The 25,238-nt window shown below is 40.3% G+C and overlaps 1 protein-coding gene across 10 annotated transcripts in view; it reads left to right on the top strand.

Moving 5' to 3' along the window:
* The window catches only part of CPNE8 (copine 8), a 296,010-nt gene extending 271,492 nt beyond the window's left edge, over nucleotides 1–24,518 (top strand). For 8 of the 10 annotated variants that reach the window (XM_073328394.1, XM_073328405.1, XM_073328393.1 and 5 more), the window contains 2 exons: nucleotides 2,995–3,068; nucleotides 22,749–24,518. In XM_073328394.1, the coding sequence (XP_073184495.1) occupies nucleotides 2,995–3,068; nucleotides 22,749–22,937 (263 nt within the window). In that variant the 3' untranslated portion in view covers nucleotides 22,938–24,518. The remainder of the gene's footprint in view (nucleotides 1–2,994; nucleotides 3,069–22,748) is intronic. The other 2 variants (XM_073328399.1, XM_073328396.1) reach the window with 2 other exon arrangements.
* Nucleotides 24,519–25,238: the final 720 nt, after the last annotated feature.

The raw sequence follows: 25,238 nt of genomic DNA, 5'->3' as shown, positions 1-25,238 counted from the left end.
ATCCAGTGGTACCATTGGGCACCACAAGGATCAAAATACATGCCCTGCAGGAGTTGTAATCCCCATGCACCTTACTAAACCATAGGGCAGTGATGAATACCTGGTTGTCTACATGTGGACTAACAGGAAACATTACACCATTTTTATATTGTCTTTTAATCACTCAAAAATTTGCTATGAATCTTGAAAAGGGCTTCCTGATATTAGGTGGGGATGAGGATTAGACCAATTTAAAAAGGAGGATGTATTGTAGCAGGGCACTGATAGGCTATTCTGCTAAGAGAGGGAGTGTCTTTCTGTCCTGAACTGGAGGAAACTAAGTATTTTTCTTCATTTTCTTTAGTGCCTAAACAGCGGGGGAGGGAGGGGCGAGTTGAAAACAAGAGTCTGCTATTAATTAGCCAGCAGATGAATCTCCAGAGCATTTTCTCCCCGCAAAAGAACTTGGGAACCATCAGTTACAGAACTACGGGCAGTTCTCTCAAATAGAACCCACAAACTTAAATAAAATTTACAGCTATGAGTAAAAATTGATAAGCCAATGCTGTGGGCTGATCAAAGGATAGAACTAGAGCTATCCAAAACGTGGGTTTTCTGGATAGTGCGCAATTGATATTTCAGAGATTGGATTCATTCCAAATCAGACCAAAATCAAATTTTTCAAAATTTCTTATGAGCCAGAAATCCCCCAAAACACTGAAAACACCAGCACATGGTGTTTCCCAAACAAAATGTCCCCTAAGACCAGCAGCTCTGACTGAGATTGACACTATCAGTTTCACCATTATTATCAGCAGTGGAGCTGACAAGAATGTCAATTTCAGTCAGCAGCTGCTCGGCTCTCAGAGTCTATATCTGCCCCAGAGCCACACCATATAGACTTCTTTGGACTCAGGGCTTCCAGATGCCTGGGCCAGCAGGCTCCCTAGGCTGCCCACTTGGGATTTGGGCAGCCCAGGGAGCCAGCTAGCCCAGGCATCTGGAAGCCCTGAGTCCAGGGCAGTCCACATGGCAAGGCTGCCACAGATCCTGGGAGCCCACCCTAGGACATCCAAGCTCCCAGCACAGCAGCCAGGGGCCTGAAGGCCAAGAGCCTCTAGGGTTTCCAGGCTTCCAGCTCCACAGAAGTCCACATGGTAATGCTACCACAGACCCTGATAGCTGGGAATCCTTGGTCCCAGAGCAGTCCATATGGCAGAGCTGCAGACCCTAGAAGCTGTGGGGCAGTCCACAGGGTGGGTCTGCCTCAGAGCCACAAACCCTGGAAGCCCAGGATCCCTGGTCCTGGGGCAGTCTGTATGGTGGGGCTGCTTTGTTGCTATGGTCCCTGGAACACCAGGATCCCCAGTCCCAGGGCAGTCTACATGGCAGGGTTGTCCTGGAGCCTTGGACTGTAGAAGCCCCCAGTCCCAGCAACCCACTAGGTGAATTGGCAGGGAACCTTACAAGGTCCAATAGAACACTGTCTGTGAATGATCAAAAGTTCATTGAACTGGACTTGCTTCTGTAAGACATTTCAGGTTTGAAAAATAGTACATTTCCTTTCAACCAGTTCTAGATAAAATAACTGGCAAACCAAATTATATCCAGAACGTTGAGTATTTTAAAGACTTCAGAATATGGTGCATCTCATTAAAAATATAACACTTGTACAGTTAGCTTTGAAACTGTTTTTTCAATCCATCTATGTGGAATAGATGTGATGCCACAAAACTCTAACTTGGGTAGCTCAATTCAGTGGGTAGCACAAAGATCACAGCACTTCTGATGTCTTCTGGAAGTAGTTTACAAAAAAAAGTAACTTATGGTTGAAGGAAAAAAACTTCTAATCTTCCTAGACTTTAGTACTATGACCCGGCAGAGACGAAAATCGTTTACAAAAAGTATCTAATCACTTACGGTATTTTACTTCAGTTTTGTTATCAGCTAAGCCTCAGGTGATATATACTGCAGTGATAGCCTCAGCAGTGAAACTGATGGAAAAAATCAAAAAGGAAAAAATGAATGTCTGAAGAATCAGAGGCAGTGGATTTGCACAGGTGTCACTTAGAGCAGATTTTGACCTGCAGAACTCTTATTACTGGTTCTGATGCACAAGAAAGAAAAAAAATCAAACTTCAATTTATATTCCAGGTTGAGTTCATGGGAGAAAAAAAAAATTACTTGTAAACTAAGTACATTTTGCTCTCTAAATCATTGAGAGACCATAAAAGTGTAGTGCCATTTTTAGTCACTTTTTAGAATAGAAAATCACTTTAATTTTTCTAATTCTATACATGTGGAGTCTGATTGTTTATTAGTGTGGTGCAGATATTCACATTCAAATCAGTTATGACCTGTCAAATTAAAAAATTATGTAAACACTGAATAAATTCCTTACCTAAAGTGTTACACAATCAATTTACTATCATAATCTTCAAGAGCTTGTTACTACTAGACAATGGCAGTCATTACATTTCCAGATATAAGTTTGAATCACTCCTGCCTCATGCCATACCAAAAGATGTCAAAGGCTAAGGAAAAAGGTTTCTTTATCTGAGAGAGAAATAGAAATAATTTGTGAAATTTATTTTATCGATAAAGTTCAGTTAATTGAAGGAATGGGAGTTAGAAGAGAGTCCCACACTCAAATTTGGGTATTGGGCTACAGTGCGACTGTGTTACTGTGACTACAGAAAATGTTGGGGTAGGATTTAAGTGATCCAAAAAGTTTTGTACTGGCTTTCCATACCAGGGTTTATTTTGTGCTAAAGAAGTAAATAAAACTATAAAGATAAGAAACAGATTATTCCGTGAATGATAGGAGAGTGCAAATTAACTGTTGTACCTTTATACATTTTGTATAAAGGAGGATCTTAAGAGGTGCCTTAAATTAATAGAAAGAAAGATGACTTGTTGCTCTGGGTTCAGAAGGATCTAAAATTTCTTTTTGATAACATAGTTTTGTTGGGTGGCTGAAATGGCAAGTGGATAAACTACTTTTTTTTTTTTAAGCTATGGAAGAATTGGATGGTGATGTAGTCAGAATCTCCTCAAGAGGAAAATATGCAGAAAGGGATATTGTACAGGTGAGAGAGAAAAATTATTACTAATGTGCATTGATAAAAATAAAAATAGTTCAAATTGACGTATTTTATATGTACTAGGGATATTGATATATAAAATTTAAGAATGCATTAGATATTAGTTGATGATGCATTTCCCATTGAAGAAAGTGTTCAAAACAAGTATGCACCTAGTTCAAAACTAGTATCATAATTCATGTTACTAATTCAGTTATTATATATAGATGAAATCAAGACAAGCAAGTCTGACTAACTACATGATACATTAAAATTAATAATGACCTTTTATCTGTTTTAGCCTCACAATGTAGTATTGTACTAATGTTTGTCTTTGCACTTTTTTCGTGATTAACAGGGAACACTTCCCTAGGAATGAGTAAACAATGAATAAAGACAAACAGAAGTCAAACTACGCTTGCACTCTGTAACACTAGACATAGGGCCTTACCAAATTCATGGTCCACTATGGTCAATTTCACAGCCATAGGATTGAAAATTGGTAAATGTAACATTTTCAGAGTTTAAAACTGAAATTTCACAGTGTTGTATCTGTGGGGGTCCCAACCCAAAGGGGGATTGTGTTTGTGGTGTTGCAAACCTGTGGTGGGGGGGTGTCATAAAATTTTCACTCTCACTTCTGTGCTGCCTTCAGAGCTGGATTTCAGAGCTGCCGCAGGAGATTCCCGCAGGTGGACATGATCTGATCTCCCCTGCTGCTGGGAGTGCCCCAGCCAGGGACTCTTAGCTGCTAGTCTTGGCCATCTTGGGAGGGACATTGTTGCATTGTCACTTACAAAAGCAGATACGCTGTCAGAGTTCACACTGTATTTTGAAACCGCTTGAGAAACTAGTGTAGTTAACAGCATCCAAATAAATGCAGTCGGCGAACACTGTTGTTCACTTTCCTGTGTGTACATCTTCGGCCCTGTCAGAAATAAAATGAAACAGAACATGCAGTACATAGTTGTCTTGCTCATCTGTGGACTCATCCGAAATAATTACAAAACACTCACATGAGTTAATTGGAGACTTCATCTCCTCAAAATGTATAGCAAAAACCTTTGGAAGGTAGTTCTGTCATAGCATATTCGCACTTGGTAAACAACCGGCATTTTGTACATTCCGTTGAATGAATTCATGCAGCTTTGGGTGATCATGTTTTTTCAGTGGTATATTAGCTCTTCCCAATGCATCCACAAGTTCCATTCTAGCTAAATGACAGATCTGAGTTCTCTATCGTCTTAATAAAAAGAGAAGAAATTTGTTTTTTGTTTTATTAACTTTTTATTTACCAGCGTCAGCCAATGAAACATTGCAGCTTGTACAAAATAGTTTGTCACCATTGGCATGTAGAATTTGGCTTCCTAATTCTTTCACATGATGCACTACAGTAATCATTTTTGAGGTTTTTGATTTACTTTGGACACTCATTTTATTGTAATTGCATGTGTCTTCTTGTAGACAGTCGAGACCAACACACTATAAAACTTCCACAATGTCCATATCTACCAATCAGTGAATTGAGTCCTGACTGTGATTTGCTGCTGTCAAGTGTCAGTCAAAAAATTCTGCAAAGTACCTCACTTTTTATTTTTCTTGAAATAAGTTAATTGCAACAGGAACGGGGGGCAGTTCTCTGTACAATGTCCCCTCCCCAGGCAGCTGCAAAGAGAGGGGACAGGAAGCGAGTACAGAGGAGGGGATGCGGCGCTATCTGCAGCGGGGAGAGATGCCCAAGAGCAGCTCTGCAGGGAAAGAGCAAGTCCTGTCCCTCCCCCAGTCCAGCCAGAGCTAGGAGCCCTCTTTGCTGGGGCACTCCCAGCAGCACAGGGAAGATCAGATCCAACTCCACAAGCCTCCTCCAGCTGCAGGAACTGCTGGGGGTTGTTTCCCAGTCCCAGAGCATCCTGCAGCAGGGGGAGGCACCCAGAGATAGGTCTGGACTCCTCCTCCCCCCAAAGCAGCTGTGCAGGGGATGGACAAGTCCTGTCCCTTCCCAGCCCAGCTGGAGCTAGGAGCCCCCTTTGCTGGGGCAATCCTAGAACAAGGGGAGATTGGACCTAGGTCCACAAGTCTCTTCTAGCTCCAGGAACCTCTGAGGCTGCTGTACAGTCCCAGAGCATCCTGCAGGAGGGGGCACTTGCGTCGCTGTGGGGGAGCGGGGCAGCGGCCGCTCCCTCACTGAGCAGCAGTGGTGCCTTTTTAATTCTTTGGCGCCTTTTAAATTTTTACTCGACTGGTGGCGCTCCGGGTCTTCGGCGGCGGGTCGGGGGAGCGGAGATAAAAAAAAGGCACCACCCCCTGGTACTCATCCGGCGGCGCTTCGGGTTTTCAGCAGCACTTCTGCATCTGGTCCTTCACTCGCTCCAGTCTTCAGCATTGTGGTGGCGGGCGTGTGGCGGTCCTTTAGTGCCAAAGACCGGAGCGAGTCTTTTATCTCCACTTCCCCTATTTTTTCCACCTGGCTACGCCACTGGCAGGGGGAGGCACCTGGAGGCAGGTCTGGTCTCCCCCTACCCCTGAGAGTAGCTGTGCAGGGATGGACAAGTCCTGTTCCTTCCCAGCCCAGCCAGAGCTATGAGTCCCTTTTGCTGGGGCACTCCTAGGAACAAGGGGACATCGGATTTCACGTCTAAGTGCTTATTTCACGGTCTGTGGCACATTTTTCATGGCCGTGAAATTGGTAGGTACCCTAACTATACACGTGAAAGTAACTAAGCTTTCTTCGAGTGATTGCACACATCCATTCCATTGTAGGTATGTGCATGCCTCATGCACAGTTGTCAGAGATTTTTCCCCCAACAGTACCTGTTGGGGCAGTGTGAGCCCCCTCTGGTGCCCCTGACAACCCTCGGTTCCTTTCTTCCACCAGTGATAATTGTTGGAGCTCCAGTCTTTGCATCTGCAAGTCTTACCTCTGTAGTATCTGTAGAGTTAGTTTTCAGTCTCATGTAGTATATTTGTATAGATTTAGATATAAGAATAAGTTAAGGATAGTAATTTTCTGTAATAGGGTTAACAGTTTCCAGTTGGGTACCAGGTTCTAGTGGACTAACACCTCATTCTGCTGGCTTCAAGGCCTGTCGCTCGTGTAACAAGTCTATGCCTGTGAGTGACCTGCATCTCAGGTGCCTAAGTATCTGGAAAAGGCACATGTGAGCGACAAATGTAACATTTGTAGGGGATTCAAACCTTGATCAGAAAAGGACAGGGCTGCAAGACGCAAGTACCTACTTATGCAGTGTGCACTTCATCCAACATCGGAACTTTCCCGCTCAGAGCCGGTACTGAGCATGTCCAGTTCAGCTAGAAGTGCTCTCACTCTGTTCTGAGTTCAGAGGCAGAGCCTAGTCACAGGTACCTAAGAAGAGAAAACGTAAGTTTCCCAAACACTGAGTAACTGGGCCTTCAAAGTCTACAGTGAAGGCACCAAGCCGAGGTAAGGACCTGGAGGTGCACTCAAAGAAGAGACACTCCCAGACAGTCAATAAGCCAGAATGGAGTGCTGACTCTAGAGCCCAAGAAGGGTCCATTGAGACCAATCCCTGAGGGTTCAGTGCACCTTTCAGTACCTTAGACTCAGGAGCCCTTTCCAGTTCATTTTGCACCTGAGATTTTGGAGGCAGCCAGAGAGTTGCTTAACCTTCAGTACCAGTTTCTCCTGCTATTCAGGAATCTCACTCAGTGCCGGGATTGGAAGAAGTGCACACTTCTACAGTCCCAGCTCCAGCCTCTGTGTACCGTTAAGTACCGATGACTTCTACAGTTGTAGCTCCTCTCTGTAGATTCCATGTAGAGAGAAGCCAGCAATGATCTCACCAGTACCCACATCTCCAAATTTGGAGCTGATTGGTACTGACCGTGTCTACCTCACCGTGGCCTCAGGAAGCAAACTCCTCAACAGACTCTAAGATCGGATCATATGTGTCTCGACACGAACATACCCACCATAGTACCAGCCACAGCCTCAGAACTCTAATTACCAATGACCTGCACATAGCTGGGTCTGCCTCCATATCAGTGGCCCTTTTGGATCCCTTGGGGCTTCCCTCCACATCCTAGAGGTTCTCTATTCCCTTCCTTTCTGCTTTTCTACGTCAGCTAGGCACTGGGAGCGTCTGCAGTAAGGTCACTGTCTTCCCTCCCCTGGTACGGGGATTGGTACTATGCAGAGGGAACCATGCACTCAGGACTTTCCTGTGGATGAGTTGGAGGGGGGACCTTCTCAACAACCCTTAGCCTCTTCATCTTTGTCTTCTGATGGGGTGTTAGTGACTGGGTCTACTTCTTCCCCTCCTGATGATGTCAGGGCTCATATCAAGACTTGTTGAGGAAGGTGGCTACAGCTCTGGCTATCCAATCAAAAGGGTGCAAGAAAGGTCACACAGGCTTGTGGACGTTTTAGCCTCTGCAGGACACACTCTAGGGTTACTCTCCCTATTAATGAGCCTATCCTGGAACCTGTCAAGGTTTTATGGCAAAACCATCTTCCCTATTTCCCACTGCTAAAAGGGTGGAAAGAAGATATGTCCATTCACAGAGATTTGAGCACTTCTGTAACCACCTCCCTTCAACTTTATTCCACAGGAGGTTTACAGCTTGGGATCATAACCAGCAGACTCTGCTGAGTTGATAAGATTTAAGCCTGTGAGATAATATCCTGAAATTCAAAGACAAGCTCCTTGATGAGACAAAGCAGGAGTTAACTGCTGTGAAGTGAAGTTCATTTGCAAGCAAGTCTGGATGCTTCAGATTCTGCAGCTTGATCTTTGGCTTCCCTACCATCAGTATGCTGCATTTATATAGATTGCAGTCATCAGGTCTTCCCCTAGAGGTGCAACAAACCATTCAAGACCTCCCATTTGAAGGTCCCTTGCTCTTTTTGGATAAGACAGTTGATAATTTTATCTCCAGCATAGACACTATTCAGTCTACTTTCAATGCACTGGGTCTGCTAATCAATATAAAGAAATCTATCCTGATGCCCATTCAAAGGATTTTGTGGCAGTCCTGGATTCTACAAAGGCCAGGGCTTTCCTGTAGGAGCAGACATTCCAAATATTGCAGGTCATTGCTTTAGATCGAAAAGTGCACCCTGTTACCACCATTCGAAATTGCCTCAAACTTCTAGGGCACATGGCAGCTTGCACGTATATGGTGCAATGTGTCAGGCTGTACCTCGGAGAACTGCAGGGTTGACTAGCCTCGCTGGCCTGTCCACAAACAGACATGGTAGTTCTAGTACCTGCTCAGTTCTTGTCCTCCCTGAACTAGTCAGCAGAACCTGCAAATGTTTGCAAAGATGGTCCCTTTGCCTCTCCACAACAATTACTCCCTCTAATCACAAATGCATCAGCTCTAGGTTGGGGAGCTCACTTGGTCCCCTTCAGACTCGGAGCCTATGGCACTATATAAATATCAGGGACCTTTGGGCCATCCATTTACCTCATATGGCATTCCTTCTACATATGAAGGGGTTGAACTTGCTGGCACTCACAGACAACACAGCAGCCATATTCTATGTAAATCGGCAACGGAGAGATCATTTGACAAAGTTATGCCAGGAAGCAGTCCTCCTTTGGAATTTCTGCATTGCCAGTTCCATCAACCTGAGAACTGTTTACCTTCTGGGGGCTCAAAGTACACCACCTGAGCAAGTTGTTGCAGGTCACCAGGGGTGGTCTCTTCAGCCAGGTGTGTCCAGGTCCATTTTCCAGCTGTGGGGAACTCCCCAAGTGGACCTGTTTGCAACTAGAGCTAACAAAAAAGTAATCTTTTTGTTCCTTAAGTGAGTTATAGCCCAGGTTCACTGACAAATGCTTTCCTGTTACCCTGGTCTGCCTTCCCTCCAGTTCTGCTCCTGCCCATAGTCTTGTCCAAAGTTGTCAAGGTTCCTTCCCCACTCTGAACTCTAGGGTACAGATGTGGGGACCTGCATGAAAACCTCCTAAGCTTACTTTCACCAGCTTAGGTTAAAACTTCCCCAGGGTACAAATTAATTTTATCCTTTGTCCTTGGAATAACCTCTGCCACCACCAAACTTTAATTGGGTTTACTGGGAAACATAGTTTGGACACGTCTTCCCCCACAAAATCCTCCCAACCCTTGCACCCCACTTTCTGGGGAAGGTTTGGTAAAAATCCTCCCCAATTTGCATAGGTGACCACAGACCCAAACCCTTGGATCTTAGAACAATGAAAAAGCATTCAGTTTTCTTACAAGAAGACTTTTAATAGAAGTAAAGGAATCACCTCTGTAAAATCAGGATGGTAGATACCTTACAGGGTAATTAGATTCAAAACATAGAGAATCCCTCTAGGCAAAACCTTAAGTTACAAAAAAGACACACAGACAGGAATAGTCATTCTATTCAGCACAACTCTTTTCTCAGCCATTTAAAGAAATCATAATCTAACACATACCTAGCTAGATTACTTACTAAAAGTTCTAAGACTCCATTCCTGTTCTGTCCCCAGCAAAAGCAGCATACAGACAGACACAGACCCTTTGTTTCTCTCCCTCCTCCCAGCTTTTGAAAGTATCTTGTCTCCTCATTGGTCATTTTGGTCAGGTGCCAGCGAGGTTACCTTTAGCTTCTTAACCCTTTACAGATGAGAGGATTTTTTCTCTGGCCAGGAGGGATTTTAAAGGGGTTTACCCTTCCCTTTATATTTATGACAAAAGTCAAGCATGATTCCACTCATCTCATTCTAATAGCCTTGTCAACATAGCCTTGTCAACATTGTTTTTCCAACTCTACTATCCCTGTTGGTCAGACTTCCACTGCTAATCCCAAGAGATGTGATTTCATAAGACCATGGCCACCTCCTTCATCTCAACTTCCAGGCTCTCCACCTGACACCATAGATACTTCATGGTTGACAACCTCAGAACAAGTTAGCACTAAGGGGGTGTGGGAAGTTCTGCTAAATAGTAGGTTGCCTTCAACTAGGTCTACTTACCTTGCTAAATGGAAAAGATCCAAAGAGGTGTCCCTCCACCTCAAACTCCATTTTGCCATATCTTGGACTATCTTTTGTTTCTGAAACAAGGGTTAACTTTTTAGTTCCATAAGTGTACATTTGGCAGCTATCTCTGCTTTCCACCCTCCCATGGATAACCAATATTTTTTTTCAAACCCTGTGTCCATCAGATTTCTAAAGGGTTTGCGCGGAGTATACCCACAGGTTCACAGCCCAGTTCCACAGTGAAGTTTAAATTGAGTTCTGACAAAATCAATAGAGCCCTCCTCTAAGCCACCAGCATCTTGTTCTTTGTTACAGTTGTCTATAAAGGTGGCTTTCTTGGTTGCTATAACCTCGGCCAGGAGAGTAAGGGAATTGCAAGCTTTAGTATCAAAGCCTCTCTAATACAGTTTTCTTTAGGGACAAGGTTTCCTTCGACCTCACCCAAAATTCTTGTCTAAAGTGGTTTGCGATTTCACATTAATAGAGCAATTTATTTACCAACTTTCTTTCCAAAGCCTCATTTGAGTAAAGGGGTAAGCCTCATTTACCTGGATCAGGCTCTCAGCTCTTCATTGCAATTTCACTCAGAGTAAATGGCCATGCAGTACCTGCCCAAAGGATCTCTTCCTGGATTTCCAGCTGTATTAATTTATACTACTGATTGGCTGATATTGCACCTCAAAGTAAAGTGATGGCTCACTCAACCAGGTTTCAGGCAACTTCCACAGAATTTTTGGCTCATGTTCTCATGCTAAACATTTGTAGGGCAGCAACCTGGTTGTTGGTCCCTCCATTTGCCTCTCATTATGCCATCTCTCAACAATCGAGAGACCGTTCCAGATTTGGTTAGGTAGTCCTACAAAGCCCTTTTCAAGTAGACTCCAAGCCACCCTCCAATTCAAACTGCTTGTGAGTCACCTACAATGGAGTGGACATGTGCAATCACTCAAAGGTGAAAAAATGGTTACCTGCCTTTCTGTAACTATTGTTCTCCAAGATGTGTTGCACATGTCCATTCCATGACCCACCCTCCTTCCCCTCTCTATCAGTGTCTTTTGGGTCAGAAGGAACTGAGGGTGTCGGGGGCAGCGCAACTCTTTATACCTTCATGCAGCAGTGTAAGGCATGAGAGGGCGTTCATGCTGCCTCAGTGGGCATTGCTGGGGGAAAAATTTCTGACAACTGTCAGTGGAATAGACGTGCAACATATCTCAAAAGAACAATGGTTACAGAAAGGAAGGTAACTTTTTTTTCAATTGTTTTAGAAGTAGCTATTATTTCAGAAATGTAAGGAATATCCTTTTTTGTTTTTTGCAACATTTGGAGAAAATATCTGCTGGGTAAGACAGGCATGCCAAACTTGAGCCACAATGCAAATGTGATATTAAGATTTGCTGGAGTCTCTTCTGGATTTTAGATTCAGTTTTGGCAGAAGGATGGCTGTAAAATTGGAGGTGGAGGGAAGACACAAAACTCCAAAGTAATCAGAGAAGAGAAATACTTCCTTCACCATCACTACCATAGCAATTCTTGGTGATCAAGGATAAACTCCATATATTCTTCATTCATGTGATGACTACAGCAGTGTCTCCAACCAGCAAACAGCAATTTTGCAGTCTAACTATAAACATAACTAAACAGTTTTTTAAACATTGGTAACACATTTTAATATTTCCTAGCAAAATGATAACTTGTGAAAACACAGTTTACCTAAAAGACTAATCCCACGCTCAATGGTAAGGCACAAACAGCAATGCACAATTAATGTTGTTGTTTTTTTAATTTCTTTAGCATTCTTGGAGAATCCAAAACATTTTAAAAAAAACCTCATTCATTTATATTCACTATTAATATGTTTAATTCAGAGCCCTGATACAAATCAGTAAGACACTTAATTAGCTGAAGGCAATATTATTTTGTGCTCTTGATGTTTTGGCTAAGTAATAGTAAGAAAGATAAATCAAATATCTAAATAAATAAAAAGGGATGTCATCAAACCCTTTAAATCCAGCATGACCTTTATACTCACTGGTAGGGATTTGATCTAAAATCCCGTTAGTATAGTATCTAACTGTCAGACTAGAAAACATTGATTTGCTTTTTATAAAATTAACAACTTAGTTAAATGTAAAGTCAGAAGAATGTTTTTCTGCGTGGCGTGCTAGATTTTAACTGTTGGAACAGATGTTAAGTATCTTAATTAAACATAAATGCAGCAATGTGACTCCTAAATATGGTGGGTCACACTACGTACATTATATCAGCACTGTATGCTCTTCACTGGTTCCCTACTTACTTCTGGGGGTAATATTAGATGACCATTACGATCTTCAAAGCCAATTCTCTGCTCTTTTACCCACTCCTACCTTGTGTGTATCACATTCTTTGCAGTCTCTCTGGTGACCTCTCTCACTCCCTTTGAATGCATCTCTCTTTCCTGTTCCTTTGGGGCCTTGTCTACACTTAGGACATTTTAGAAAAACACCATTTCACACCAGTGCTACTGCTAGTTTAGCTGAACTGGTGGTAGAACAAGTGGACATTCTAAAGTGTAGACACAATCTTTTTCTGCCTTTTTCTTTCTCCCTGCACCTCTCTCATTTGCTGTCTTCTACTACCACTGACTAGTCAATGTATTTATCTTTCTCTTGGCAGTTCTTTCTGAGCAGCATTAATGCATTCTTGTCTTCCTTAGTCTGCAGACAGCATGAAGTAGTTCTAAGCTGCGTGAATAGTAGAGCCGGTTGAGACTCACAATGTTTCACTTAAGATCGTTTGCATTTTTGAAATTTGGGTTCTTTCTGCATCAGAATAAAACAAAATTTGCCAAAATTTCTTGGTGAATTGCAAAATTCATTTCTGAAACACCAAAACGTGGTGGTTCCAAAATTAAATATGTTCAACTGACTGGTCACTAAATGTTGTTTGCAGTGTTGTTATAGCCACGTTAGTCCCAGGATATTAGAGACACAAGGTGAGTGAGGTAATATCTTTTATTAAACTAACTTCTGTTGATGAAAGAGACAAGCTTTCAAGTTACACAGGCCCAAAAGCTTGTCTCTAACTTGTAAGTCAGTCTCTTTCACCAACAGAAATGGGTCCAGTAAAAGATATTACTTCACCCACCTGGTCACTGAATCTTAGTTTCACTGAGCTACTGCTGGAGCTCCCAGAGTCTGCTGTTCTGGAGTAGCCTTGCCATGCAGACTGTCCTGAAGCCAGGAACCCTGGGACTTCCAAACTCCCGACTAGCTCCCTGGCTGCCCGACTCCTGAGCAGTCAGCCTTGTGAGCCAGTTTACCTGGGAGATTGTAGCCCTGGGATCCCTGGCTCCAGGGCATTCCATATGGCAAGTCTGCCCCACATCCATGGACCCTGTAAGTCAGTCCAGTATTGCCAGGCCCCCTGCTCTGCAAAAGGGAGCCTGGCGGAGCAGGGAACATAGCTGCACCAGGAGCTCTAGAGCCACATAGGGCTCCTGGGGCTAGGAAGCTCCCTGCCATGGAGCTGTGGTCACTGGAACACAGGCACATTTTCATTGGAAATCTATTTTGATGTTCTGTTTAGCCAAATCTATTACAGATTCGACAAACAATTTGCTTCAGCAAAGTGGCATTTTCTGATTAAACTAAATTCATCAGAATATTTCCAACCAGCTCTAGTGAATAGGAATAGAAACCTTAAAGATGGCAATGGCAACTATTTAATTGCTGATCATTTTAGTAGAAGCATCCAGATGGTGTATTTAACCCATAATCTCAAACTGCCGCACTTGCTTTCCTAATTTTTTAAAATTTCTAGCTTTCTCTAGGAGAGTTGCAAAATTATGTGAATTCAGAAATATGCAACACATCAAAGACTAAAAATGTATGGGCGCTATAAAATAAATTAAATGTTTAATATCAAAATAAATAACAAAAATCATACAGTACTGGCTGTATGATTCATACTTCTATTTAGTTAATTAAATCTTACTTTAAACATTTGAATAAATATGCTGCAGAATTTTCAATTTATCACACAAGACACCCACAGAATCATAGACTTTGCTGCAAAAATTATTAGGTACTGGTAGCCGCAGTAGTACCCTTGAACTCAGCCATTTCCTTTGCACACATGGATATGTACATGGTCAAGACTCCCTGTGGCTTCTACAATCTCTGTGATATCAATATGATCAAGATAATTTTCTTAAATACTAGTGATGTTAATCCTCTACAGACTGAGTTTTCAAATCCTTGCTGTCTTTCCTTCCCTTAACAGATAAAACTTGCAAGAGAAGGTTATTAAATATATTGGGGTTCCCTTTAGAACAAGAATCTTTCAAGGTGGATAGCACACAAAAGCCTGCGAAGTAACAAGGCAGCTGTGCCTAGTGTTGCCATGCAGAGTACCAGATTGAGGAGAACCCTTGGGATTACTCAGTGGTGCCAGTTGAGGGAGAGATTGGTGGAAAGAGGGCAACCCCCCGCAAGGTTTTTGCACTTACTCAAATTTCTACAGGCTGCAGAGTCAGCGGGGCATTGCCCAACCAGAACTCAACACAGTATTCCAGTAATTGTTGCACTATACCAAATACAAAGATAAAATAACTCCTACTTGAGATTCTCCTGTTTATGCATACCAGGATTGCATTAACCCTTTTGGCCACAGTGTCACACTGGAATCTCAAGTTCAGCTGATTATCCATCGCAACCCCCAAATCTTTTTCAGAGTCACTGCTTCCTATATAAGGCCATATCTGCTGTGTCTCTCACCTGCTAGCCCTTCTAAGCAAGAAAACATTTTAATAAACTGATATTGGTGTAGACAAAACATGGAGCCTGCTGGTGAACTTACTTAGAGGTAGTAGTGTTGGTAAATGTAAGACAAGTCCCAAATTCATTGCCATGCCAGTTAATTTACAGAAATTACAACAGCTGGGCTATAGTGAAACCCTAGTAAATACTCCACTACATGCACTTGACATGGTTTTCAGGCCCCTCACCATAACTGTAATCCCTTCACTTTCCTTGCTGCAGCTCTCCAGCCGTTACACCTCTCCCCCATTCCTTTGGGTCAGATGTACTCATTGGTGATGGTGATTGTGAAATGTTCAGGGAGATTAGAGAGGCTACAAAAACAGAAAGCCCACAATAATGGGGGATTTCAACTATTCCCATATTGACTGGGAACAAGGCACCTCAGAACAAAAATTTCTAGACACCATTAACGATTGCTTCTTGGAGCAGCTAATCCTGAAACCCACAAGTGAGACAATTCTTGATTTAGTCCTAACTAGAGCACAGGATCTGATCCAACAAGTGAATATAGTTGAACTGTTCAGTAATAGCATCCAGAATGTAATTAAATTTAAAATCCTTGGTTGAGGGGAAATAACAAACCCACAAACAGTAACATTTAACTTCTAAAAGAGGAACTATACACAAGTGAGGAAGACAGTTAAATGGAAATTAAAAAGAACAGTCACAAGAGTGAAATGCCTGCAAACTGCATTTCAAAAAATGCCATAATAAAGACTCATTAAATATATACACCAAATTAAAAAAACAGCAAGAGGATCAAAAAATGCCACCATGGCTAAACACTAGAGTAGAAGAGGTAATTAGAGGCTAAAAGGTATCCTTGAAAATTGGAAATCAAATCCTACTGAGGAAAACAGAAAAGAGCATAAATTCTGGCAAATAAAGTCTAAAGGTACAAATAGGCAGGCCAAAGAAGAATTTGAAGAGCAACTAGCAAAAGAGACAAAAAAGTTTAAGTACATCAGAAGCAGGAAGTCTGTCAAACAATCAGTGGAGCCATTGGACGATCGAGGTTCTAAAGGAGCACTCAAGGAAGACAAACACTCTTGCAGAAAAGCTAAATGAATGCTTTGCAGTAGTCTTCACTACAGAGGATGTGAGGGAGAATCTCAAACCTGAGCCATTCTTTTTGGGTGACAAATCTGAGGAACTGTCCCAGATTGAGGTGTTGATAGAGGACATTTTGGAACAAATCAATAAATTAAACACTAATAAGTCACCAGGGCCAGATGATGTTCACCCAAGCATTCTGAAGGAACTCAAATATGAAATTGCAGAACTACTGACTGTGGTATGTAACCTATTGCTCAAATCAGCCTCTGCACCAGATGACTGCAGGATAGCTAATGTAATGCCAATTTTAAAAAAAAAAGGCTCCAGAGGCAATCCTGGCAATTACAGGCCAGTAAGACTAACTTCAGTACCAGGCAAACTGGTTGAAACTAAAGGAACAGAATGATCAGATACATAGATGAACACAATATGTTGGAGAACAGGCAACACCGCTTTTGTAAAGGGAAATCATGTCTCACCTATCTACTAGAATTCTTTGAGGGTGTCAGAAAGCATGTGTATAAATGTGATCCAGTTGATATAATGTACTTGGACTTTCAGAAAGTAAGCAGTCATGGGATAAGAGGGAAGGTCCTCTGATGGATCAATAACTGTATAAAAGATAAGAAATGAAGGGTAGGAATAAATGGTCAGTTTTCACAATGGAGAGAGGTAAATAAAGGGCCCCCAATGGATCGGTCCTGAGACCTGTGCTGCTCAACATATTAATAAACGATGTGGAAAAGGGACTGAACAGTGAGGTCACAACATAGGCAGATGATGCAAAATTACTCAAAATAGTTAAGTCCAAAGCTGACTGCGAAGCGTTGCAAAGGAGTCTCACAAAACTCAGTGACTGGGCAACCAAAATGGCAGATGAAATTCAATGTTGATAAATGCAAAGTAATGTACATTAGAAAATATAATCCCAAATATACATACAAAATGATGGGGTGTAAATTAGCTGTTACCACTCAAAAAAAAAATCTTGGAATCATCATGGATAGTTCTTTGCCAACATTTGCTCAGTGTGCAGTAGGAGTCAAAAGAGCTGATGGACTGTTAGGAACCATTAGGAAAGGGATTAACAAAAATATCATAATGCCACTATATAAATCCATGGTACACCCACATCTTGAATACTGTGTGCAGTGCTGGTTGCCCCCTCTCTTAGAATTGGAGAAAATACAGATAAGGGCAACAAAATGATTAGGGGCCTGGAACATCTTCCATATGAGGAGAGATTAAAAACACCAGGACTGTTCATCATAGAAGAGAGATGACTTGGGGGTACATGATAAAGGTCTATAAAATCATGAATGGTGTGGAGAAGAAAGTGAACTAGGAACTGTTGTTTACTTTTTCACATAACACAAGCACTGGGCACCAATGAAATTAAATGGCAGCAGGTTTAAAAGGCAGTACTTCACACAATGCACAGTCAACCTGTAGAACTCACTGTGAATGCCAAAAGTATAGTTGGGCTCAAAAAAGAATTAGAAGGATAGGTCCATCAATGGCTATTAGCCAAGATGGTCAGGGATGCAGTCCCATGCTCTGGATGTCCCTAAATCTCTGCCAGAAGCTGGAACCGGATGACAGGGGATGGATCACTCGATAATTGCCCTGTTGTGTTCATTCCCCCTGCAACATCTGGCACTGGCCATGGTTGGAAGACCGAATTTTGTGCTAGATGGACCATTGATCTGATCTAGCATGGCCATTCTTATGTTCTTACATTTCTACTGTAAAATAGATGTAGAATGGAATCAAATTTATTTATTTTATAAAAACTTCAGTCTTTTATACATAATAAAGTAGCAAAAAAAATCAAGCCCTTTTATTTAAAAAAAAGAAATTACCTTTGAAAGTCACCTTTAAAGCACTTTCTGTTTATATATTCTCCTTGGATCTACTAGCATCCTGAAAAGTCTTATCCTCTTGCATCAAGAGGATATGCATAAGGGGAAAAAATACACAAAATTATTTATAAGAAATAGCTTTTCTGGGATGAAAAAGAATTGTTGCCTCTGCTCATCCCCATATAGGAAATTGGAAGTTAAATATGCCCTAATATAAGTCCTATATGGTATGATGAAACTAATAGCCCAAATTGTCTATTCTGTTCCATTCCATTCCATTCATTCAGTGCTGCTCAGGCAGCAAAGTGAGTGGATTCTGGCTGCAAAGGGCCAGTAGAGAATCCCTGTTGTGTAAAAGAATTCTCTACTGGCAATAACTCTGACAGAAGTGTCTCCTCATGTAGAGGTATTGTTGAGAGAGTGATGGGGTATGACTGGGGTAGGATGTAGCAATGCTACACTACACTAGTTCTCCACTAATATAAATCAGAAAAGCTCCTCAGTTGCCCTAATGAACCCTAGAGCTGGGTGGTATAGGACCAGGAAGCTGCAAGTATCTCTCTTGAGTGTCTCCCCAGCCTCATTCCCTGCAGAACTCTAGTGAGGGGAATGGATCCCTTTGAAAAGGACATAAGAATGGCCATACTGGGTCAGACCAAAGGTCCATCCAGCCCAGTATTCTGTCTACCGACAGTGGCCAATGCCAGGTGCCCCAGAGGGAGTAAACCTAAAATGTAATGATCAAGTGATCTGTCTCTCTCCTGCCATCCATCTCCACCCTCTGACAAACAGAGGCTAGGGACACCATTCCTTACCCATCCTGGCTAATAGCCATTAATGGACTTAACCTCCATGAATTTATCCAGTTCTCTTTTAAACCCTGTTATAGTCCTAGCCTTCAGGCAAGGAATTCCACAGGTTGACTGTGCGCTGAGTGAAGAAGAACTTTTATTTGTTTTAAACCTGCTGCCCATTAATTTCATTTGGTGGCCCCTAGTTCTTACATTATGGGAACAAGTAAATAACTTTTCCTTATTCACTTTCTCCACACCACTCATGATTTTATATACCGCTATCATATCCCCCTTTAGTCTCCTCTTTTCCAAGCTGAAAAGTCCTCGTCTCTTTAATCTCTCCTCATATGGGACCTGTTCCAAACCCCTAATAATTTCAGTTACCATTCTCTGAACCTTTTCTAAAGCCTGTATATCTTTTTTTAGATGAGGGGACTACATCTGTACACAGTATTCAAGATGTGGGCGTACCATGGATTTATATAAGGGCAATAAGATATTCTCCATCTTATTCTCTATCCCTTTTTTAATGATTCCTAACATCCCGTTTGCTTTTTTGACTGCGACTGCACGCTGTTTGGACGTCTTCAGAGAACTATCCACGATGACACCAAGATCTTTCTCCTGATTAGTTGTAGCTAAATTAGCCCCCATCATACTGTATGTATAGTTGGGGTTATTTTTTCCAATGTGCGTTACTTTACATTTATCCACATTAAATTTCATTTGCCATTTTGTTGCCCAATCACTTAGTTTTGTGAGATTTTTTGAAGTTCTTCACAGTCTGCTTTGGTCTTAACTATCTTGAGCAATTTAGTATCATCTGCAAACTTTGCCACCTCACTGTTTACCCCTTTCTCCAGATCCTTTATGAATAAATTGAATAGGATTGGTCCTAGGACTGACCCTCGGGGAACACCACTAGTTACCCCTCTCCATTCTGAATATTTACCATTTATTCCTACCCTTTGTTCCCTGTCTTTTAACCAGTTCTCAGTCCATGAAAGGATCTTCCCTCTTATCCCATGACAACTTAATTTATGTAAGAGCCTTTGGTGAGGGACCTTGTCAAAGGCTTTCTGGAAGTCTAAGTACACTATGTCCACTGGATCCCCCTTGTCCACGTGTTTGTTGACCCCCTCAAAGAACTCTAATAGATTAGTAAGACATGATCTCCCTTTACAGAAACCATGTTGACTTTTGCACAACAATTTATGTTCTTCTATGTGTCTGACAATTTTATTTTTTACTATTGTTTCAACTATTTTGCCCGGTACTGATGTTAGATTTACTGGTCTGTAATTGCCGGGATCACCTCTGGAGCCCTTTTAAAATATTGGCGTTACATTAGCTATCTTTCAGTCATTGGGTACAGAAGCTGATTTAAAGAACAGGTTACAAACCATAGTTAATAGTTCCGCAATGTCACATTTGAATCCTTTCAGAACTCATGGGTGAATGCCATCTGGTCCCAGTGAGTTGTTACTGTTAAGTTTCTCAATTAATTCCAAAACCTCCTCTCATGACACTTCAATCTGTGACAATTCCTCAGATTTGTCACCTATAAAACACGGCTCAGGTTTGGGAATCTTCCTAACATCCTCAGCCATGAAGACTGAAGCAAAGAATTCATTTAGTTTTTCCGCGATGACTTTATAGTCTTTAAGTGCTCCTTTTGTATCTCAATCGTCCAGGGGCCCCACTGCTGGTTTAACAGGCTTCCTGCTTCTGATGTACTTAAAAAACATTTTGGTATTACCTTTCAAGTTTTTGGCTAGCTGTTCTTCAAACTCCTTTTTGGCTTTTCTTATTACATTGAATTTGGCAGTGTTTATGCTCCTTTCTATTTACCTCACTAGGATTTGACTTCCACTTTTTAAAAGATGTCTTTTTATCTCTCACTGCTTCTTTTACATGGTTGTTAAGCCACGGTGGCTCTTTTTTAGTTCTTTTACTGTGTTTTTTAATTTGGGGTATACATTTAAGTTGGGCCTCTATTATGGTGTCTTTGAAAAGTGTCCATGCAGCTTGCAGGGATTTCACGCTAGTCACTGTGCCTTTTAATTCCTGTTTAACTAACCTTCTCATTTTTGCATAGTTCCCCTTTCTGAAATTAAATGCCACAGGACAAAGCAACAGGCAAAGTATGCCACCCTGTAACCACTTAAAAATACATGTTTAGAAATGGAAAGGCTTGAAAAAGGCCTCTCAAGTAGTACCCATAAATATGTGACATTTGTAGGTTACAACAGAGATGAAAACAGAGAGTAAATACCAATTGCAGTTGCTGTTATCCCAGTACTAGGGCAGTGGGCTGCTGATGAAGGGGGGAGGGGGGATGTTTCTGTCACAGAAAGGGCTCTATCCTCATTTTGTAAATTAAGTAATAAATGGAAATAATCCAGTAAAAAACTATTATTAAATTTTGGCATGATAATTAAATATGTATTATCATTAATCAATCTAGAGCTAGAAATAAGTTGTTAATACTTAATTTTTATAACAGTAGCACCTTCTGATTATGGACAGCTCAGGGCCCCATTGCACCAGGCACAACTTGCACATATACTAAAAGATAATCCATAGCCAAAAGAATCTTAGACAAGATGCAGTAAGTGAGTGTGACACATTTGGGGAATGGAAAAAGGATGAAAACGGTAGCAGTAACATGAGCAAGTTTTGTATAGATTAGTTGTATGCAGCATTACTCACCACCTGAGCAGCCATTATCTGTTTCAATTGTTCTATCGGTATCTTGGCAGAAATGAGTTTTAAGGAGGCATTTGTAGGAAGATAAGGTGATAGCTTTACTGATTTTGATAGGGAGTTTTTCCTATGCATAAGGGGCAGCACACAGGAGAAAGAGTGGGGTGATGTGAGAATGACCAGTCAAGCAGATGATCTTAGGAGCAGCAGAAACAAATTAGAGATAGTAAATACCTGATAAGACTACATGTGTTGTCAATACTATATCATTGTTTTCTAGAATAGTAAGGAAGGGAACAGTTCATATTTATACCAAAAACATAGTAGAAGGGATTAATGGCTCATTACAGTAGAGATTAGGATCAGCTAAAATGCTCTTTCCCCCATACACCTTTTTATGGAAGAGGATATATTCATCTGCTTGAGGCAACAGTGGCTTGACAAATTTGAAGTGTTGTGGAAGGCTTGCAATAATTACTATTATCTGATTATGGTTTACTTTTTAAAACATATGCAGTCTGAAGCAAAATTAACATTCCTGCAGATACCTGCTTTAAGTTTATTAATTATCTAAAACAAAACTTTCCTATCTCCAAATCTCTTATTTCTATTAGGGCTGTCAAAAAAATAATAAAAATAATCACAATCAATTGTGAGATTTTAAAGAAGTCATGATTTGTCACAGTTTTAATTGCATTATTAACAGTGATAGAATACCAATTTAAATTTATTATAAATATTTGGATGTTTTTCTACATTTTTAAATGTATTGATTGCAATGACAACACAGAATATAAAGGGTACAGTGTTCATTTTATATTATTTTTGTTACAAATATTTGCACTGTGTGCTAAAGGCCCCATGGCCCACGCGGCAGGTTCTGGGCAGGGCCCAGGGTCCCGGCTGCCCAGCCTGGCAGGATCCAGGGCCCCAGCTGCCCAGCCCTGCGCAGCCTCCCAGACCCAGGACTCCACTCCTGTCCCCACTTTGTGAAGGGGTCTCTGGGTGGAGGGCAGCCCACAATGATAAATAGGTTGGGAACCTTTGCTCTAAAGTTTTGCATTGTTTTGTTTTTGAATGTAGTTATGTTAAAAAAAGAAAAAATCAACATTTGTAAGTTGCATTTTCACAATAAAGGGATTGCACTGCAATACTTCTCTCAGGTGAAGTGAAAAATACTATTTCTTTGTTTTTGTTTTTACAGTGAGAATATTTGTAATCAAAAATAATAAAATAAAGCGAACACTGTACACTTTGTATTCTGTGTTGTAATTGAAATCAATATTTGAAAATGTAGAAAAACATCCAAAAATATCTGTAATAAATTTAAGTTGGTATTCTATTTTTATTTACAGTGTGATTAAAATAGTTTGTTTTGCATTAATCACCTGCATTAACTGCGATTGACAGACCTAATTTTTATATTGTATGATATGTTTGCATATACACAATGGAATATATGATGTATAATGTATCTTTTTTTTTTTTATTTTAGTTTGTGCCATTCCGGGATTACATTGACAGAAGTGGAAACTATATATTGAGCATGGCCAGACTTGCTAAAGATGTCTTAGCTGAGATCCCAGACCAGTTTCTCTCTTACATGAGGGTCAGAGGAATCAAGCCATCACCTGCACCACCTCCATACACACCCCCTCTTCATGTGTTACAGACTCAGATATGACTACTCCGAAATGGTTAACACTTACCACAAACCATGTAGAGCTACTGACTCAGTGCTTCAGTGCTGGTGCACTTTAAAGAACCAGTGAATTGAGACTGTTGTCTGTCTGGATGAAGTAGTAGCTTGCGATAGGTTTTTGGATCGAAACAAATTCTCTTCATATACCAAAATTCTCAATATGGTTGCATGAGCAACTGAAAAGCTTTTAAACGCTATTCTCTTCAAGTCTCATTTTTTTCTGAATGAAAAAGCTACTTTTTCATTTATTTGTTGGGAGAAAGCACGAGTCAGTTTCAACTCGGAAGATATTGTTCTCCCTGACTACTGTGTGTATATACATATTTAGGAATGCAATTCCTCTGTATCAATGTTTACATGTTACTACTTTTTAAATTTCAATACTTTTATAAATATTCTTAAGAATAAGAGTTTGGAATATTGAATCATGTATCTTCTAACTTGCAATAGCTATAGCCACAGGAGAAGCAATATCTCTTTGAATGATTGTCCAGACAAATACAAGCGCAAAACTAAGGAAAAAGAGGACAAATACATTCATATTTCTCAATAACTGAATTGCTTCACGTAAGTGCTTAGTAGTCAATTCATCTGTCAAAATTTAAAACAGTATTTGAGAATAAGATCTGGAGATGTGAAGACTGTAACTGTATTTGACTTACTAATAAAGCTAAGCCTCAGGAAGGGGGTTATGTATTTTTCAGAGATACTCCAATTTCTAAATTTATGTAAGTTTACATTTTTTAAAATAGGTTTTGCTGGCTGAATAGAACAATTGCATATTAACGTAATGAAAGAATAATTACCTCAAGTCCCATAGCTGACTTAGTAGAATCATCTCATACTTTGCTTAATAGCATTAGCACTTTTGCATCTTAAAGCTATTTTCAAGTGATTATAACGGACATTTTATAATGAACCGTTTTAACACCCATTTAAAATGTAAAGTTGTCACCTATTGTCTAGATTGCCCATTCAAAGGGATGCTGGCTCTTAATATTTGGATTCATTGTTGTCACCTAATCACATTGCTATTTGAAGTGCACAGATGCTAATATTTCATGAATTAACTGGTTTAAAAATTGCACAGCCATATTGCTTTGTGCACAATAGTTTTGTGTATTTAAGTACCCAAAATTTTACTATATGCCTGTTCGTATCTAATTATAAAATGTTTTGCATGTACAGTTTTTACAAGAAATTCACAGTATTGTGAGTATATGTGTCAAAGATACATTTTATTTAGAATAAATGGCCTTAAATCTCACAAAATTCCTGGAAATGATTGTGAATTGCCTTCAAATTCTGTTAAGACTGAAAAATGTTTTATTTATCATTGTAACTACCTTGTAATGTGACTTTGTTTTCTTTACATATAATTGGTTTATTACTTTGTTTCTTACTCCTATATGTTGTACAATACAGTATCAAGGTAAGGCACATTTTTTAAGCATGAACAAAGATTTTTTGCTGAAAAACATATTTGCAGTATCAATGACATATAACTATGTAAGTGCAGAATCTTCCATTTTGAAATATATTAAAACTTAAAATTAAAATTAATATCTCACATTGTATATTACTTTTTTCAGATAGCTATTCTGTCATGACAAGGACTTTTTTGTAAGAACAAATCATTTTAACTTTATTTCAAACCAGTTTTTACATGAGAATGAAGTTAATTTTTTCACAAAAATGTGAGATTTTTAGTGGGCTTATGTTGCGTGAATGAAATTTAATATCTGGCAACTACTGCTATTAAGGAGAGAACTTCATATAGACTATGTATCAATCTATATTATGTTATTTTCCCTTCTATGTTGTGAATTAATTTTAAACATGCCATAATTTCTTTATAAGATGTTTTTAAACATTGCATCAATAAGTACTTCACAAGCAATTAAAGCAAATTAATATTATACAATGGTGCACCTCTGTTGTTCCAATATGATAGCTAAGTCTGTTGTTACACTTGTAATGATCAACAGGTTAAACAGCTTTTTCAGTCTCCAGCCCAAGCCACAGGTTGTCATTCTTCTATCCTCTGCTCCTATAATCATTTACTTCTCTTTATATTTTTGATTCAGCAGATATCAGACTGTGTCCAGAAAGAAAGAGGCTTATGAGGGCTATTAAATATCTTAGACCTGACTCAGATAACATTTTATAAATGCACAGCATAGTGTTAAAGCTAATTTGATTCTTTACATGTTGGCAGTATGACAGTTTTGAGATAGGTATATAACTAAAACAATTTTCCCCACAACATACACACCCATTACA

This window comes from Lepidochelys kempii, chromosome 1, assembly GCF_965140265.1.
Source record: "Lepidochelys kempii isolate rLepKem1 chromosome 1, rLepKem1.hap2, whole genome shotgun sequence".
In the NCBI taxonomy this organism is placed as follows: Eukaryota; Metazoa; Chordata; order Testudines; family Cheloniidae; genus Lepidochelys; species Lepidochelys kempii.
Note: the sequence above shows the minus strand (reverse complement) of the source record. Positions and strands in the feature narration are given on the sequence as shown.